The 18,903-nt window shown below is 32.3% G+C and overlaps 1 protein-coding gene across 1 annotated transcript; it reads left to right on the plus strand.

Moving 5' to 3' along the window:
* Positions 1 to 390: 390 nt before the first annotated feature.
* Positions 391 to 8,383, plus strand: LOC130809606 (cyclic nucleotide-gated ion channel 1-like). The gene is made up of 10 exons (XM_057675339.1): positions 391 to 670; positions 778 to 836; positions 2,375 to 2,526; positions 4,391 to 4,967; positions 5,091 to 5,303; positions 5,578 to 5,867; positions 6,409 to 6,520; positions 6,738 to 6,974; positions 7,105 to 7,499; positions 7,840 to 8,383. Exons 3-10 carry the CDS (start codon positions 2,459 to 2,461, stop codon positions 8,132 to 8,134), a joined length of 2,187 nt encoding a protein of 728 aa, XP_057531322.1. The 5' UTR covers positions 391 to 670; positions 778 to 836; positions 2,375 to 2,458; the 3' UTR covers positions 8,135 to 8,383.
* Positions 8,384 to 18,903: the final 10,520 nt, after the last annotated feature.

An 18,903-nucleotide genomic window follows, 5' to 3' on the forward strand; every position in this document is an offset into this window, starting at 1 on the left:
TACCAAAACATAGTATTATATTAATGTATTATATGAGTATATGAAGATAAAGCTCATATTATTACAACCTAGATTCTTAACATTTTTTGACTTTTCTCACGTAACTAACTGTTTTCAGCTTTCTCGCCTAAAATCCCACTTTATCGCTAAATAAATAATCTGTTCATAAAATTAAATTTTGTTCCAATTAGAGTATATATTAGATCCTATATTAATTCTCGATGCCTCTCTCCATGCTCTCCTCTTCTTTCAAGCTATCAGTATTTTAAAAAATCCGTACAAATATAATTTTTCTAAAAAAAAAAGAATTTGACTTGCTTTATGCACAAAAAGTCCAAGTCAATGGTCACATTCACATTTACATTGGTCTTTTAATTCGAGAAGGCGAGTAGTTAATTCATAAAGAAATATAATAATTTTCCCCCTAAAAAACGAGAGGCAATTTCATTATTTCATAAATTAATAACCCCTTTATCCACGAAATTTCCTTCCAATTTCCCTCAATATACTCCAGTCTCCATATAAACTACTAGTACGCAGTTCATTTCTCCCTCATTTCCTCCATTTTCGAACTTATTAAGCTTAGTTCATTGTTCAACACTTCAATTTTTAGTTTTTTTAGCGACAATTCACTTTTGTTGATCATTAATTTTTCGTTCTGGTTACAATGGTTAGTGAATTTTGGATCATTTTTACTTAATCGTTTTGATGTGAAATTGCTTCTGGCGCATAATAATTCGCTGCAATTTCAAATAATTTTTTGGATTTTTTTTACAGGATGGTTAGGTGTTCGTTGAATTGCGGCCATTTTCTGCGTCGTAGTTTGCTGTAATAGTGTAAGCTGATATTTTTATTAATTATTTTACAGTAGTAGAAAGAGTAAGTAGTAATTCAAAAGCAATTTCATATTTTAATTGATTTGTTAATTATCAAATTATAATTTTTAATTAGGTTATTGCTTCTATGAGAAGCAAACCTATAGACTATCAGGTAGGAGTATTAGATAATTTTTCTTTGATCAAGAATACCAACAATATTTCCACTACCATTCTTTTTCCGACGTTAAAAATTGTGATGGTCCTTGCGAGACATCAATTTTTTAAAGTTTTTTACTGCGAATAAATTATGGATATACTCCCCCATTACTTATATAAGTTCTAACAAGAAATGTTGAGAGTTAAAGAATATAAATATTATTTTATTTAATAATAAATTTAATGAAGAAAAAGTAGAGATTATAAATATTTAAAAAATATTAAAAGAAAGTTAATGAAAATATATGGAGATCACAACTAATAAAAAAATATCTTTATAGAGTTAGTGAAAAACACAAGGGGATCACAAGGAATATAAAAATTTTAAAATAAAATTAGTAGAAGATATGTGGGGACTATAAACATTATTAAAATATTAAAACGAGGATGAACAAGACTATTTTTTGTCCAAAATATTATGATACGAATAGAAATATATTTTATGAGAATAACAAATAAAATACCTAAAATAAGAAATAGACACTTCTTTGAGGAACAAAAAAAATATTATTTTATTGAATAATAAATTTAATGAAGCAAAACTGAGGACCATAACCATGTAAAAAAAATATTAAAAGATATTTAATAGAAAAAAATATAATTATTATAAAATATTTTTATAAAGTTTATGAAAAATATGTGAGGACCATAAACAATAATGAAAATGTGAAAATGAAGTTAGTGAAATATATGTGGGGACCATAAACATTATTAAAATATTAAAATGAGGATGAATAAGGTTAATTTTATTCAAAATTTATAATATAAATCAGAACGATTATTAATGGAAATAACAAATAGAACAACCCAAAATGACAAATAGATCAACTTTAATCAACGGACGGAGTATTATTTACATAATTATTTTTTAAACGTCTTAATGAAGTTGTTACATAGTATTTTAAAATGTTTAATCCCTATCTTAGTTCTCATCCTCACACAGTCACACCTCTACAATTATTTTGGGCTTTTGCTATCGTTGCAAACATAAATAAGCTCAAAACTCATGCCTATCTGGACGGATACTTTTGTTCATAGTTATTTCACGTATTTATATTTAGTTGGCACTCATTGATTGTACTTGAAACCATAGTGTAAATATGAGAGGGGGTAGAATATTGTGTAAGGAAGTAAAAATGTGTTTGACTAGCACTCATATCATAACTCAAATGGGATGGGAAGTGATTGAGTGTACATGTAAGTTGAGACTTCTCCCTTGATCCTTATGATACTGGACGGATTTGGTTTATGAAACATGAAGAAAAGTGATGAGGCCTAAACTATTAGTATTATTCAGCCATTGCAATAAAATTCTAAACTTGAATATCTATATGTGGCAGGGCCAAATTAAGTAACGGAGGGTGCCATCTCTAGCTTTTAGATAAGGTGCAAATTGTGAACTGGTTCAGGACAAGCCTATAATCATGTCAGGAGGTTTGCAGCTATCTCAATTTATGAATTATATGAACGACAATCGAGACAGAGGTGTAAGGTAATTTTCTAGTGTTTTCGCATGGGTTTCATTGTATTCTCATTTATTGCAGTAACCACGAAAAAATAGCCATTACAAACACTCCAAATGAAATCACAAGATCTCATAATTTGCTCCTATGTTACTTGGACTCAAGTATTGATGTCGGATACTGGTACGAGTTCAAGTGTCGTATACGTCTAAATATTCAATTTTACGCCTAAAATAAAGTGCCAAGTGCCATACCAATGTCTTAGCATCAAGGATCGGACATGGGTACATGAAGCAAGATGAAGAGTCCGAGCAACATAGGTTTTCTCCTAACATAGATAACCCTCAATTAGCTCTCACTCTCAGTGCTCTTATGAGCTTCACTCTCGCTCTCTTCTATGAAACATTCTCCTCTGAGTTTAGGCTCTTCTTGGAGACAACTCTGCTTTCTCCAGCTTTCCTAATGACCTTATATAGGTCCACAAACATATTGCTAAAGCTAAGGGCACTTCATAGTAAAACCCACAAAACCACCACTGTTATGTATCTGCAAATAAAACAAGGCACCATCAAGGTCGTGTCTCAACTTCAACTTGGACACCCCCACAAAACAGCAGCAGCCCCTGCAGCCTCTTCTACCATTCTGACACTTGTGCACATATCCAGACGAGCACTAGGCTTCTAGCATACTGTCAAACGATAGTGTAAAACCATCTTTACTACATGAGTTATCTATAGGAGTGTAGGGAAGGGGTCTTGAATAGGGATGGGCATGGGTTTTGGACCTTAAGGATCTAGACCCGACCCGACCCGACCCTAATTATAAGGGTCTAGAACTCTAGATCCACCTATTTTTAGACCCTATGGATTTGGGTGGGATCTGGATCCATGACCTTCGGGTCCGGGTCCGAGTCCGGGTCCACACGTTTGAGACCCAAATCCGACCCATGGACCCATATGCACCATTTTTTTTCAAATTATATATTAACTATCATGTGTATTTAATTGTTTGATTTGAAATTTCGTTTTGTTTCTGAATATTAAGTGATTTTAAACTTTGTCGGTTCATGTAATTTGAAATGTGGTAGTTGTATTTATACTTTTAAAATTAAAAGACTTGATAAATATTTCGTTATAAGAACTTGTATGTTGAAAAGATTCATATATTTATTCGCTCAATTAGTATAAAGTATGGCAAGATCCTTTTTAGTCGAAAATGTTTAAATAATTGTATACGGATGGTTGAAAATTTGTATATATGTTTAAAAAAAATTCAAGAAAATAAAATAAAATTGTTTTGGACTTATATCAAAATCCTAGAACCGTCAGACCCTAAAGTTCTGGGTACGAGTCTAAATTTTTCAGACCCTATGAATCTGGGTCCGAGTCTGTGTCCAATATTAGGGTCTGAATCTGGGTCTAGCTCCCTAGTCTTGAATCTTGATAGTTGAATTTAACTAGTCTGGTTAATGTGTAAGTATTTGAGATTTTCCGTCAAATATATTCGTATAAGGGTGTTTGGCAAATGACTGTTGGCTTTTTTTAGTTGGCTTGTTTGACCAGCTAGAAGTGTTGAGCATGTTGGTTGTCTTTTTGGTTTTGTAAGCTAGTTGTTTAGGAAGATGTTCAGTAAAATTAGATATTGGTTGTTCGCTGTTTATCAAAGTCTTAAAGAAAAAAAGTAGAAAAACAAGCCAAAAGCAATTGAAAAACTAAGTTAGCTTTTTCATTTTGGTGAAAAATCATTTATAAAACACTTTTTTTGGCTTTTTGTCCAACCGAAAAAGCCATAAGCCAAAAGAACCTAAAAGCTAACTAAAAAGCCATTTACCAAACTTCGCCAATACGGCTGTTGTTCTAAGTTAGATTTAGCCACATTGCATGTTTTTTTCAGGTTTGAGGGTCGCAATTCAGAAGGGTCAACTAGTTCCGATCAACCACTTTATCCTACTCAAAGACCATTGCCACATCCTGAGAATGTAGCACAATTCGGCTCAGCTTTTGATGTTATCCGTCGAGGATTTCAGAGAGGTTCTCCAGGAATGAGAACCTTTGGAGAATCTCTGAACTTTAAGGTGCTCAAGAATCAATCTACTAAGAAGCTGGGAAAGCAGGAGATTATTCTTGATCCCCAGGGGCCATTGGTACAGAAATGGAATAAGATGTTTCTAATCTCATGTTTTCTTGCAATGGCCTGCGACCCATTATTCCTTTACATCCCTGTGATAGATGGTGCTAAGAAATGCCTCAAGCTGGACGTGAACTTGGAAATCATAGCTTGTTTTCTTCGCACGTTTACAGACTTGTTCTATATACTTCATATTATCTTGCAGTTCCGTACTGGCTTTGTTGCTCCTCCATCTCGAGTGCTTGGAAGAGGTGAATTAATCACAGACCATGCTGCTATAGCTAAAAGATATATCTCTTCTTACTTCTTTGTGGACATACTTGCTGTCTTACCCTTACCTCAGGTACTCATTCTTCTATGTTATTGCTGCAATTATTCAATAAAAAAGGATACATCATTGTTTGCTTATAGGATTGGTCAAAAATTAGTTCTTTTCTCATGTCGACATGTTTTTCTTTTTCTCCAGATGTCAGTTTTGATTATCTTTCCAAAGTTGATGGGTGGAGGTCGTTTGACTTCAAAGGGTTTGTTGAAATTAGTGATTTTCATCCAATATATCCCACGGTTCATTCGGATTTTTCCTTTATACAAGGGAGTAGCAAGGACATCAGGCATAATTACTGAAACAGCTTGGGCTGGAGCTGCTCTCAATCTGTTCTTGTACATGCTAGCAAGCCATGTAAGTTCAAACTGCTTATTAATGTCCATTACATTGTCTTTATGACTTCGTCAAATCTCTGTCATTATGATTCTTATTACCAAACTGCTATATAAAATGTATATTGACTGTATGTTATATGCTACATCAAAAATAAGCATTTCATATAAAATTCAAAGCAGTCTGTCAGTCTGCCCAATGCTCATACAAGTCTTTCGCTGTGCTGCAAGCCAGCAGAAGGGTCTGAGTTTATCTGCTGTTCACATCAAATAACTCTTTTGGAGTGAAAATGCAGGTGTTTGGAGCAGTTTGGTATCTTTTTTCTATAGATCGGCAAGGAAAATGCTGGCATATTTCATGTATTGGGGAAGGATGTAACCATCTGTCGTTGTATTGCAACGACAAACACAGAGCTTCAGCATTCAACAGTTCTTACTGCAAGCTAGTAGACCCTGATGAAATAACTGATTTCAGTGTTTTTAACTTTGGCTTGTTTTATGATGCTCTTCAATCAGAAGTTGTGCAATCCACTCATTTTTGGAAAAAACTATTTTACTGTTTCTGGTGGGGCCTTCGAAATCTCAGGTAAGCACTTAATTAGCCAGTTAATCAATCCAGTAATTACTGAAGTAGATTTGGTTCATGTTTTATGATATATGCATATTTTGAGATGTTGCAAACTCTTTTAAGCTACCAAATATGATGTATTAGAATTTATACTTAAACAATAATGCCCATAAATACATGTAAATCCATGAAATAATATATAAAAATATCAAACAACATACCTTGTTTATGATTCATGGTAGTCATGTTTAATTTTGGAAAATCTCTTAGATTGGAAGCGTAAGTTAGACGTTCCAAATGCAATGTTTTCTATTTTGTGTGATCCCCTTTATGTATCCGGAAATAGAGACATAAATTTAACTTCCTAAATGAAAATGACATCACACCATACTTTTCTCCTTTATGCCTCTTTATTTATAGAGACTTATAGAAACCAAAAGAAGCGTATTCTCATTTAAATGCGAATCACTTACAACAGATGCATTGGGGGCCATAACCTATATCTAATCAATGGTTGAAATGCAAGTGCTATTAAATTAACATCAAACTTCGCTTGCAGCTCTCTTGGACAAAATCTGAAAACAAGTACTTTCATTTGGGAGAACTTATTTGCAGTTTTCATTTGTGTAGCTGGACTGGTCCTGTTTTCCTTGCTTATTGGAAACATGCAGGTGAGTGACAGAGCATAAGCTTCTCTGACCGGATAGAGTCCCATTATCCCTTTGAGTTTGCCCCTTACTAAACAAAAAGCTCTTACATAAAAATACTAAATGGGGCAAACTCAAGGTGACGAAGGGAGTATCTTCATTTTTTTAGCTATTCCACTTTCCATGAGCAATTGGTTTTAATTAAAGAATTAAAAGTTTCTTCTGGCTACTTGTTAAACAGACATACCTACAATCAACAACCATAAGAGTAGAGGGGATGAGAATCAGACGACGAGATGCAGAGCAATGGATGTCTCATCGTCTGCTTCCAGAGGACATGAGAGAGAGGATTCGAAGGTATGAACAATACGATTGGCAAGAAAAAAGAGGTGTTGATGAAGAGAGTATAATTCGTAACCTTCCTAGGGATCTCAGGAGGGACATCAAGCGGCATCTCTGTTTGGATCTTCTAATGAGTGTGAGTGCATCGACTAGATATGCATATCTTCACTTTCTCCAATTCCTCACAATCCCGCTTGTGTAAAACGTGATTGTCTTAACTTAAGTTCTTTTAAATTTTCTTATTTATGCGATATATTTTCCAATAGGTTCCCATATTTGCGAAAATGGACGAGCAACTGAAAGATGCGTTGTGTGATCGTCTTAAACCGATGCTTTATACTGAGAACAGCAAAATTGTTCGCGAGGGTGATCCTGTTAACGAGATGCTGTTTATCATGAGAGGAAGCTTATTAACTATGACCACAAATGGTGGAAGAACTGGTTTCTTTAATTCAGTTACCCTCAAGGCTGGTGATTTTTGTGGTGAAGAGTTGCTCACATGGGCCCTAGATCCACACTCTTATTCCAATCTGCCCATCTCAACTAGGACCGTAAAAAGCGAGACAGAAGTTGAAGCCTTTGCGCTGTTTCCTGATGATCTAAAATTTGTGGCATTACAATTTCGTAGGCTTCACAGCAAGCAGCTCCGACACACGTTTAGGTAAATCTTTCTCTTTCATCAGCCCGAAGAACTTCATGTGAACTACCACTCCAACTGAATTATAGGTTCATATAGCAAATCCCAAATTTTTGGATTAAGGCTTTGACATTGTTGCGGAACTCTGCCTAATGCATGGGCAAAAAAATGCTTCAGCATGACTTCAATCCTATATTGTCTTATCAATAGTGAAATTCCTACACATAGTTGCACCGATGGTGAATTTGTGACGCCCATACAAAGCTCAGTTCTAATTCTTAATAAAAGTCAGTAATTGTAGAGATAATTTCCCTATTCTATTTCTTTAACTTAAACAATCACTTGTCAATTGTGATGCATTCAGGTTTCATTCACAGCAGTGGAGAACATGGGCAGCCTGTTTTATACAGGCAGCATGGAGGCGGCACTGCAGAAGGAAGCTTGAGAAATCTATACGAGAGGCTGAAGAATACGCTCTACCAAAGGAGGGTGGACGCTCACCAAGCTTTGGTGCCACCATTTACGTCTCAAGGTTTGCTGCCAATGCACTTCGTAACCTGCGACAAAATAGTCCCCGAAATGCAAGAATTCTTCCAAGGTCACCCCTTCTCAGCCTGCAAAAGCCAACTGAGCCTGATTTTCTTTCTGAAGGTGATTAGCATCTAAACTCTTAGCTTTATAGTTATTGTTGCTTCAAGCTGTACCCTTGATGTGTAGAGTATCACCATATTCACCAAATAGTATAGATTTTGTAAATTTAATCTAGGAGTTCTTCAACAACAGCAAATAGTAATTGCTGAATTTGTTTCGATATAAATTAATGTGCAAGTGTATAGTGATGATGATAATTGGCGTATTAGTAACTTTACTTTAGTAGCTTCCATCAATAAAGACGTGGATCTTTTCTAGTTGTGTGGACACTTCTCTTTTAACTTAAACTATTTTGTTGAAACTTTGACGGCCCATTTGATAGGTGGTAAATAAACAGTTTTAATGAGAATGAAAAACTAGTGTAATTTTAGTTGAAAAATTTCTTGGCTACCTTGATGGTCATGCTTGTCCAATTTTAACTATCTAATTTTCTTCATAAAATTCATTCCAACTCATTACCATTGAGAGAAGTCGTATTAAGTGGCAATGAAAATTGGTAAACAAAAAAAATTTTTTTTTTATTAAAGTTTCATTATCATGGGAATGAAATGGAAATTTTGATGAAAATTTTACAACATAAATCATTTTCATTACTACCATTTAGTACAACTAACCAAACGAACTGTGAAGGTTCAACATAGATAAATATTAGAAAGTTAAGCACAACAACGAGATTGAAATGCAAGAGAATTTTATTGATCTTAACTGAATAATTTACAATGTACAAGATAATATATATATATATATATATATATATATATATATATATATATATATATATATATATATATATATATAGTCAAATTTCAGTGAGAACCAAACTTATATGAGAATCGTAAGAACTAATATATCCGATAAAAATGTGTTACTTGTTCACCGAAAAGGTGTTACTTTTGGACAAAAAAAGTTACTTTTTAATAAATATAAAGCTGGTACTTTTTTTCAAAAAAGTGTTATTTTTAGAAAAAATATATATTTTTCGAAACAAAAATTTATACAAAATAACACGTTTTTCTGAAAAGTAACACTTTTTTATATATAAATTAACTCATTTTTTTGCGTTTTCTTCTGAATTTTTTTTTCTGAAAGTAGCACTTTTTTTATTGAAAAGTATCATCTTTTTTTTCAAAAAAATGTAACACTTTTTTACTAAAAGTAACATCTTTTTATGTAGAAAATAAACTCTTTTTTTATCTAACAGATTAGTTCCCACGGTTCTCATATAAGGATGGTTCTCACTTGATCTTCTTCCTATATATATGCGCGCGCGTGTAATTTGTTTACAAAATAACCAATAACTAGGTATTTACCCGTGCTATGCACGATATTCAAAAGATTTTGTTATTACATATTTATAAAATATTTTAAACCAATGTTTCTAAATTACAAAAAAAAAAAAGTTTAAGTAATCAACATGATTAAACAATAATAACACATTTATGTATATATAAATATATAAGTATCAATACAGACAATTAAATTATTTTATTTTATTATCCCACAAAAAACTTATTAATTATTTAATTATTATACAAAAAAAATTATTACTTAATTATTATACTCAAAAAAATCAATATATAATTTATGAATCATATGACTTAGTTTTATTGATTAAAGACATCTTCTACAATAAAATCTGATTGAAACTAAGAGTCAAAGGACATGCAAATATTAGCAATAATTTATGAAGAATATAACTATCTTTTTTTACCATGAAAGAACCATGATTTAGCACCAAATAATCCAAAATAAATCATGGAATCATGATAGAATATTAAAACAAACCAATAAGAATGTGTTTTATACTATTTAATTTAATTTCATAAAAAAATTTCATAAAAAAATTTCATTATTAAAAAAGCAGTTTTATAAAATCAAATTGTTTTAGATGTATTTGATTGCATTCCAATTGCTACACCAAAAAGGGTATAATATGAAAAACTAATAATAACTTACACATAAATTAAAATTGTACCAAATTGAAAATTTATTGATCTCAATCTAACTATTAATGTACCGAAATAAGAAGAATAAAGTAAATTAAAAAAAATACCACATATAACAAACAAATAAAATAACAAAACTCATCACTCCTTTATTGTCATATATAATATAAACACCAAAACCAAATCTAGTAAGCCATATATCCATTAAACTTCTCAAGATACAAATAACAATATGACATAAACAAATTACACATTTTTGAAATAAAGTTGAGGTGTGAAAAAAACTGATGTTCTTTCTTCTTGTCTTGAAACTTGATAAATATATAGTAGAGTTTATAGAATAATCTAAGCTTTTCACATTGTTAATAATAATAATAACCATATACTATGGTTTTCTAAGAATTTAATGGAGGTAATCAAGGGACTTGTTATTTGCATTTGGTGGGAATAGCCTTCAATTGTTAATTTAATAATACCTTAAACTCTAAATAATAGCAATATTTAGTAAAAATCAATGCTTTTAAATAATAGCTATATTTAATGAAAACCATGCAAATCTTATTAAGTCTACCAACCTCATCAAGAGTCACAACATAAATTAAAAAATGAAGTTTTATCCTTTATACGTAAATGAAAAGACTTTTATTTATCATAGATATAGATATTATTATTATTATTATTATTATTATTATTATTATTATTATTATATATATATATATATATATATATTTATATAGAATCAGGTAAAAACAACTAAAGTGGTGAAAACTGAAAATAAAACTGAGATTATACATATTATTATTGTAAAAGGTGTACATATTATCTTATAGGGTGTATATTTTTTTGTAAAGAAAAAAGTTCATATTATTTACAGAAATGTCATCTGAATATGTATACTTTTTAAACATGTATGTATACCTTTTGGAAAATGTTCAATTATTTACAAAATTGCCACCAAAATATGTACATCAATTAAGCTTTTATGTACACTTGTTTTCAGATTTTATCATTTTAATTGGTTTTCATATGATCCATAACACACACACACACACACACACACACACACACACACACACACACACACACACACACACACACACACACACACACACACACACATATATATATATATATATTCAAATGAGATGGTTCATAGTAATACTATTTTATTGGATAAACTTAATGTACATTAAAGAACTGATTACTTCCAATTTTAAAGTGGTCACACTTTATTGTCTTGAAATAATCACTTATTCTTAAAGTGATCATTTACAATTTAAAAGTAATTACTTAGAGAAATAGACTAATTATAAGGATTCGTCTCATGATGATACATTCTCATACAAGACTAGTTGATATACACTTCCTGATTAGTTGGTATACATACACTCCTTCGTTCCATTATACTTGCTACACTTTTCTTATTTAACCGTTTTAGATTATTTGCTACATTACGAAGTATTATTTTTGGTAAAAAAATAACTATGTAAATGTCTATTTGTCTGTACCTTTTCCTTAACCCATACCTTATTACCTTTTTACGCATATCTCTTTAAAGATTTTAATGGCCTTTATAACACAACGATACCAATTTCTTAATTCTTGTGCAATACCAAGTAAAACATAACCAAGAAAGTATATATAGATGGGTTAATCGTATGGACTAATTGTCAATTGTGTAGTGTTTTTGCGCTCATGTCTAATTGAGTTTGCTACAATTCTTCTCAGATATGGGAAATAGAATATAGCAAATCCAATGAAACAGAATAAATAGCGACAGGCTACTAGTATGCCTGCTTGGCGCTTACAGTTGGTTATAATTGGCCCTCTCAAAACTCAAAGTCGGCCCAACTTACAGTTGACTATGATTCATGATTTGTATTATGTTTCAGATCAGAGGGCGGGTTGTAAATGGAACAACGACTTCTGATCATATGATGCGTGCAGCAGCAGTATTAGAATATTAGAATTATTTAGAATATCTTAGAATATCATAGAATAATATCTCTTTGATTTCTTGCATTATTTTGTATAATCTTTGTGATTATGTAGAATATTAGGAAATATTTAATTTCCTAAAATATAGTGACAATCTTGTATATATTGACATTATCATTAATGAGAAAGGCAACCGAGTCATTCTTACATGGTATCAGAAGCTTCGGTTTTTTTGATCCCGACTCCCTTTTCTATCTCCTTGTCTTTCTCTTCTTCCTTCTTTTCTTTAACCTTTCTTCTTCATGGCCTCTCCCACCAAAATTCATCCCGCTACTTTGATTACTAACATTAAAACAAGTATTCCCATTCAACTTAATGAAGATGGTTCCAATTTTCATACTTGGGTCACTTTATTCAAGCTTCATTGTCGTGCTCACCTTGTGGAATCTCATATTCTTCCCGATGACTCTTCTAAAGTGTTAGTTCCTAAAGATTCCGATTGGCAACGTCTTGATGACATTGTTAGAACATGGATTTATGGGTCTATTAATCCCTCTCTTCTTCAAACTATAGTTCGTCCCGATGATTGTGCCTTTGATGTTTGGACTCGTCTTGAGAACAATTTTCAAAATAATAAGACATCCCGAATCCTTCATCTTGAATCTCAATTTAATGACATTTCTTTATCCACCTTTTCCAATGTAAAGTCTTATTGCAATGAAATTGAAAGTATTGCCACTTCTCTTAATAATCTTGGTACTTCCATCACCGACAATCGCTTGGCTCTTCAAGTTCTTCATGGGTTAACTTCGAAGTACAAAACTTTTCGGTCTTTGGTTCAACATATGAATCCTATTCCCTCATTTGATACTCTTCGTTCTATGTTGGAATTGGAAGAACGATCTATCATAAGCATACTTCTCCCGCTCAAGATTCGGCTCTTCTTGCTTCAAACAAAGGTACTTTTTCTGAAAATTCCACTCCATTTATCAACCGCGGCCCTTCTCACCACCGTGGTGGACACCGCCACTCCCGTCGTGGTGGCCTGACCCACTGTGGCAACCACCATGGCTCCACCAGTGGGTATGGACGCTGGCAGCAACCCCATCCTAGGCCTACTGCTTCCCATTCATTTCGGCCCAACATACATTATTCTGGCCCAAGTCCTTCTCCTTCTTCTTCTTATTATGGGAGACCTTCTTGGGCTGGACATACTTGGGCCCAGCCTGCTGCCCCCTTTCCTACTACACCTTGGGCTTCTCAATTTACAAACAATGGATATTCTGATGGTGTTCTTGGGCCACGTCCGGCACAAAGCTATCACACCGGGACTAATAATTCTTCAAATTTTATTCCTACGGACATCGATCATGCAATGAACACTCTTTCTTTATCTACTCCGGATGAGCAATTTTATATGGATACCGGTGCCACATCCCACATGACTCGTTCTCAAGGTACTCTTTTTCCTTATTTTCCTTTAAAGCATCAATTTAATAATGCTATTGTTGTCGGTAATGGTAATTTAATTCCAGTTCTTGGTCACGGGCATGTTTCTTTTCCTTTTTCCCAAAAATCCCTTTCCCTCAAAAATGTCTTACATGCATCTAAACTTATTAAAAATCTCATTTCCGTTCGAAAATTCACTCATGATAATATGGTTTCCGTTGAATTTGATCCTTTTGGCTTTCTGTGAAGGATTTGGCCACGGGGAGCATCGTCCTGAGATCTAATAGCACGAGTGATCTTTATCCTTTTCCATCCGCACATGGAGCTACTCCTTCATCCTCAATATCATCAGCTTTTTCCGTTTTTTCCTCTAGTATTTTGCATTCCCGTTTAGGACATCCGGGCAATGCGGTTTTAAATTCTTTGTATTCCTCTAGTTTAATTAAATGTAATAAAGATCCTCATTTTGTTTGTCATTCTTGTCCTTTAGGGAAACACATCCAATTACCTTTTGTTAATTCTATGGCTATGAGTTCTAAACCTTTTGATATTATTCATAGTGATTTATGGACATCTCCTATCTCTAGTCCATCGGGATATAAATATTATGTTCTTTTTCTTGATAATTATACTAATTTTTTGTGGACTTTTCCGTTATATCGCAAATCTCAAGTTTATGATGTGTTTGTGAATTTTCATACTTTTATTAACACCCAATTTGAGCTTAATATAAAATCTTTCCAATGCGATAACGGGGTGAATTTGACAATAATATGTTTCGTCAATTTTGCACTAGTTGAGGCATTTCACTTCGTTTTTCTTGTCCTTACACATCATCCCAAAATGGCAAATCCGAACGAAAAATTCGATCCATAAATAATATCATTCGCACTCTTTTGTGTCATGCCTCTCTTCCTCCGTCATGGAACAAAATATTTTTGGTGTTGTGTTTTCTTGCATTGAATTGTGATCCATTTTTCTTCTACATTCAAATTATAGATGTCGATAAACATGCATTAAAATTGATGATACTTTCAAGAATCATTGCAATTACTCTTCGCACATCAACAGATTTGTTCTATCTATTGCATATCTTTCTAGTGTTGTATATTGGGCCTGGCTCGTCTTCATCTCGACTCAGCCTCACCGATCAGCCTGCAACGATTGCCAAAACATATCTGTCATCCTACTTCATTGTTCATATTTTGGCTGTGCTACCTCTTCCTCAGGTATTATGTCTCATGTTAGAGTATATAACAATTCTTAGCGTCTCAACCATTAGCTTTATCTTTTGGTTGAGTTGTTTCCTTTACATGGTATCAAAGGTCAACGTGTTATCTCTTTCCTAGGTGTTTTGTTGTGTTAAAGTATATAGCATATTTTGTGGACTTAACCATTAGCTTAAACTTTTAGTTGAGTTGGTTTTTTATATGATATCAGAAATCTCAACCACCCCTCATTTAAAAAGTGAAATATTCAACCACCATGTATAAGGAGGACATATATTACATTCACATTTCAGAGTATATAATATATTCAGAGGCCTCAATTATTAGCTTAAGGTTTTGCTTGAGTTGGTTTCCTTAACACTACAGTGTTTTAGTTGATGATACAAGGGACTCTTTTGCCACATCCTCCTTCATGTGTATAGATTGTCTTCTTTCATCCCTCCCAAGACCCTAATCATAGTTCCTACAAACAAAATACATTAGGTACGATGATATATGATCTATAAAAAATGATAATAATTCTTGTTTCATATTGAATGTTTTGAGATAGTAGTAACTGTCCCTATTCACAATCTGTCTAGAGTTAGTTTGTTGTCTGCAAAGAGGTTGTTATACTTAGTGATTTTCTTGCAATGGATCCCACGGATCATTCGTATTTATCCTCTACACAAAGAAGTTAAGAAGACATCAGGCTTGATCACTGATTCCATATGGGGTGGAGCTGTTTTCAATTTGTTTCTCTACATGTCAGCCAGCCATGTAAGTTTGACTTCAGCTTTTATGTTAAATGGACCCGACATTTGCAAACTCGTCTTTTTCGGGTCTTTTTGTGTTGAAGGTCTCTTTGACTGTAACCTCCTATGATAAGAATATGGTTTACTGTCTTTCTACTCTCACTAAATCTTGATCATATTTTATATATCTATGTTAAATTTGACTGCTAATAAGGGTGACTTAGTTTAGAGGCCACATGTTGTTCATACTTTGTCGCATTTCCTTTATGCGTATAATTTGTTGTTTTTTATTCTTTTCAGATTCTGATTATAATTTTTATTAGCGGGATACATTGATTATGATTGATAATGACATGCCGGTCAAAACAATAAACTATCAGTTAAACTTAACTTGAAAGTTCAAATTATAATTTGACCTAATTTTACCGAAAAAGGTGGTTAAATTTGCCTACTATTTTCAGAGTAAATAGTAGTAGGAATTTAGTAGGAAAGTTTAAATATCAAATTTGAATTGATTTTTACCAGAAATTGCGGTTATATTTTCCGACTAATTTCCTACCATTTTTTAGTCGGTATTCAGTCGAAATGTTTTATTATTAAAATAATAAATCTGGTCAAATGTGGTCAATGGCTTTGACCAGATTAATTATTTTATCAAATATATAAATAAAATATGGAATATCAATAAAATAAATTATCGATCAAACAAAACAATAAAACGATAAATATATAAGGTCAAATACAAATGAAACTAAATCTTTATACAAATTAACAATTAAATAAAATTGTTTGACAAATAACATATACAAACCCAAATTGTTTCAAATACAATACAAATTTTACAAAAATTAAAAACAATGGTCTAGGAGCTAGGGTGGAGGTTATTGAGAAGCTAGGTTGTTCTGCCTGAAAAGAGTGCGCACAAACTCAAGCAATTGGTTTACCTCTTTCCTCATTTGGCATTGCTACTCCACATGGGCCAGATGTTCTTCCCTTAAAATGACATCGTTAAGGCGTTCATCTATATTATTCATGACTCGTTGCAGATGATCGAGCCTCTCATTCATCATTTGTGCCAGAGGAGGAGCGCTTTGGTGTTGAGATTGCGGCATCACAACGTCAGCATAATAATGTTGTGCCGCATCACCAACATCAAAGACAACCTTAAAGGGCTTGTTCTTCATGGGCGCCTGTGATTCGATGGTTTTAATGGCCTTAAAATAGGCATCGTTCGAATCATCGATAGGCGCATCTACGGGGAAAGGTGCAATGAAGTGCTTATATTCATTCTACAAATCATAATTATAAACATTCAAATAAACTATTTGAAAAAAATTCGACAGATTTTCCTCTGTAAATTAACAAAATCGAAACTTAAGTAACCTCTGAAATGTAAACCAATATAGAAATAATATGTGTTTGAATCCAAAACAGCTAAAAATCCAGCATTTCCTCAACATACAACATCAGCTAATCTAAAGAATGTTTCTAAAATATATGTATATATATAATATAATCCACAACAAGTAACCAACCAAAAGATGCTAACCAAAACAAGGTAGATAAAAACTTATACTTACATTTATCGCCTCGGCCTTATCATTGACTCACTGCAAACCATCTCTGGTTCGCTCTTTATGAGTATGAAAAAACAACTCATAAGAAGAAGGGGTCCTTTTGTTGCTCTTGCTCCTGATTAAATTCATGAATGGTTATTCAATCTATAACAAAAAAAATAAAAATAAAGTAAATATATAAACTTAAAGAAATTATAACTTATACCAAAATGCACAACGTCTGGCTCGCAGAAACCAACCCGCCGATATAGGTGACTTCAGCTGCACCTTCTTCTTCCCCCTGGTAGCGATTCCTCCTCCCTCTGCAGCAATGAGATTGAAATTCAAGAATTTGATTGGATATGTGAATATGGACAGAACACCCGATCTGACGTTATTAAAGCCTCCGTCATTATTTCTAGGAACATCTCTAACTCTACATCGAACGTCTGGCCCAAACTAAAGCGAGACAAAGTATAATACTTCTTCTGTAAGATATGCATTACAGATTGATGCCTCAACATACGCTTTGTTCTTGACATTAAGCTTTAAATGTCGAAGGTACCTACAATATATATATATATATATATATATATATATATATATATATATATATATATATATATATATATATATATATATATATATATATATATATATATATATATATGTATATATATATATATATGTATATATATATATATATGTATATATATATATATGTATATATATATATATATATGTATATATATATATATATATATGTATATATATATATATGTATATGTATATGTATATGTATATGTATATGTATATGTATATTTATCATAAGGACTGCAACACTTTTAAAATTCATTTTAGCGACAAAATAGGCGATAAAGTCTAAGATTTTTTACCCGGAAATTATATTTTGGACTCCAATTTAAATCTTTTTAAATTCATTCTTCAAACCTAACTTACCATTTCATTCTTCAAATCATTTACCTTTTTCTTCATCTTCTCTCTAAAATCTTACTAACTTAATTATTCTCCTCCTCTCTACTTCTTCAAATTTTTTTAGTTGTTCTTGTAAAATTTTGTCATGTTCACATCTTTTAACATATTTTCAAATTCATTCTTGTTGTGATTGGGACTTATTGGTTCATATAGCGGATTCTAGACTTTGAAGATTGAGGTTTTGGCATCGTACGTACTTGTTGTACTACTATGTCAAATGCATGTGTAGAATAATGCTTCTGCATGCATGATTTCAATCCTATGTGTTTGACAGATAATTTTTTATTTATTAGCTAACTATTTAACTTTTGGCTTTTAAATTGTTTGAATAAATAAAAAAAATTATTTGTTAAATTGCATTAAAGTCAACTTAAAAGTTTTTTTAAGCTAAAACGCTAAAAATTAAAACAAGAGGTTTAATTTGATGATGAGAGTGTGCTTAATATGCTTCCTAGGGAAATTATAAAGCGACATCTTGACGTGGTGGATATTGTTAAGAAGGTGAGTAAGCATGCCTTGTATTTTACATTATAATCTTATTTTTCGTGATTATGATATAAAGGTGAAGGACACTTTTAGTATTTCGCATAAGGTAGTATTTGGATGGGTTTTTTTTGCTGAACAAGTTGAAACCTTCGAATTATTCCAAATTTCCCTTATACCTTCTCTTTTATAAAACAACAATTTAATAGTTCTTTGATATTCCTTTAAGTGACTTTGTCTCATTTGATTTTTTAACACTATTTACAATTTATTTTAATTTGTATTAATTCTTAATCCACATGTTATCTATTAATTATGCTATATACAAAGGCCTATTTTCAACCCTAATTAAGCCCTTTTATAGCCCTTTTCATTTTAATTATAATAGAGCATGTTTCGGCTCGGCCTGTTTTTGGTATAAAGCCCTACTAAAATGGGCCGGATAA

The sequence above is a fragment of the Amaranthus tricolor genome, chromosome 4 (genome assembly GCF_026212465.1).
Source record: "Amaranthus tricolor cultivar Red isolate AtriRed21 chromosome 4, ASM2621246v1, whole genome shotgun sequence".
In the NCBI taxonomy this organism is placed as follows: domain Eukaryota; kingdom Viridiplantae; phylum Streptophyta; class Magnoliopsida; order Caryophyllales; family Amaranthaceae; genus Amaranthus; species Amaranthus tricolor.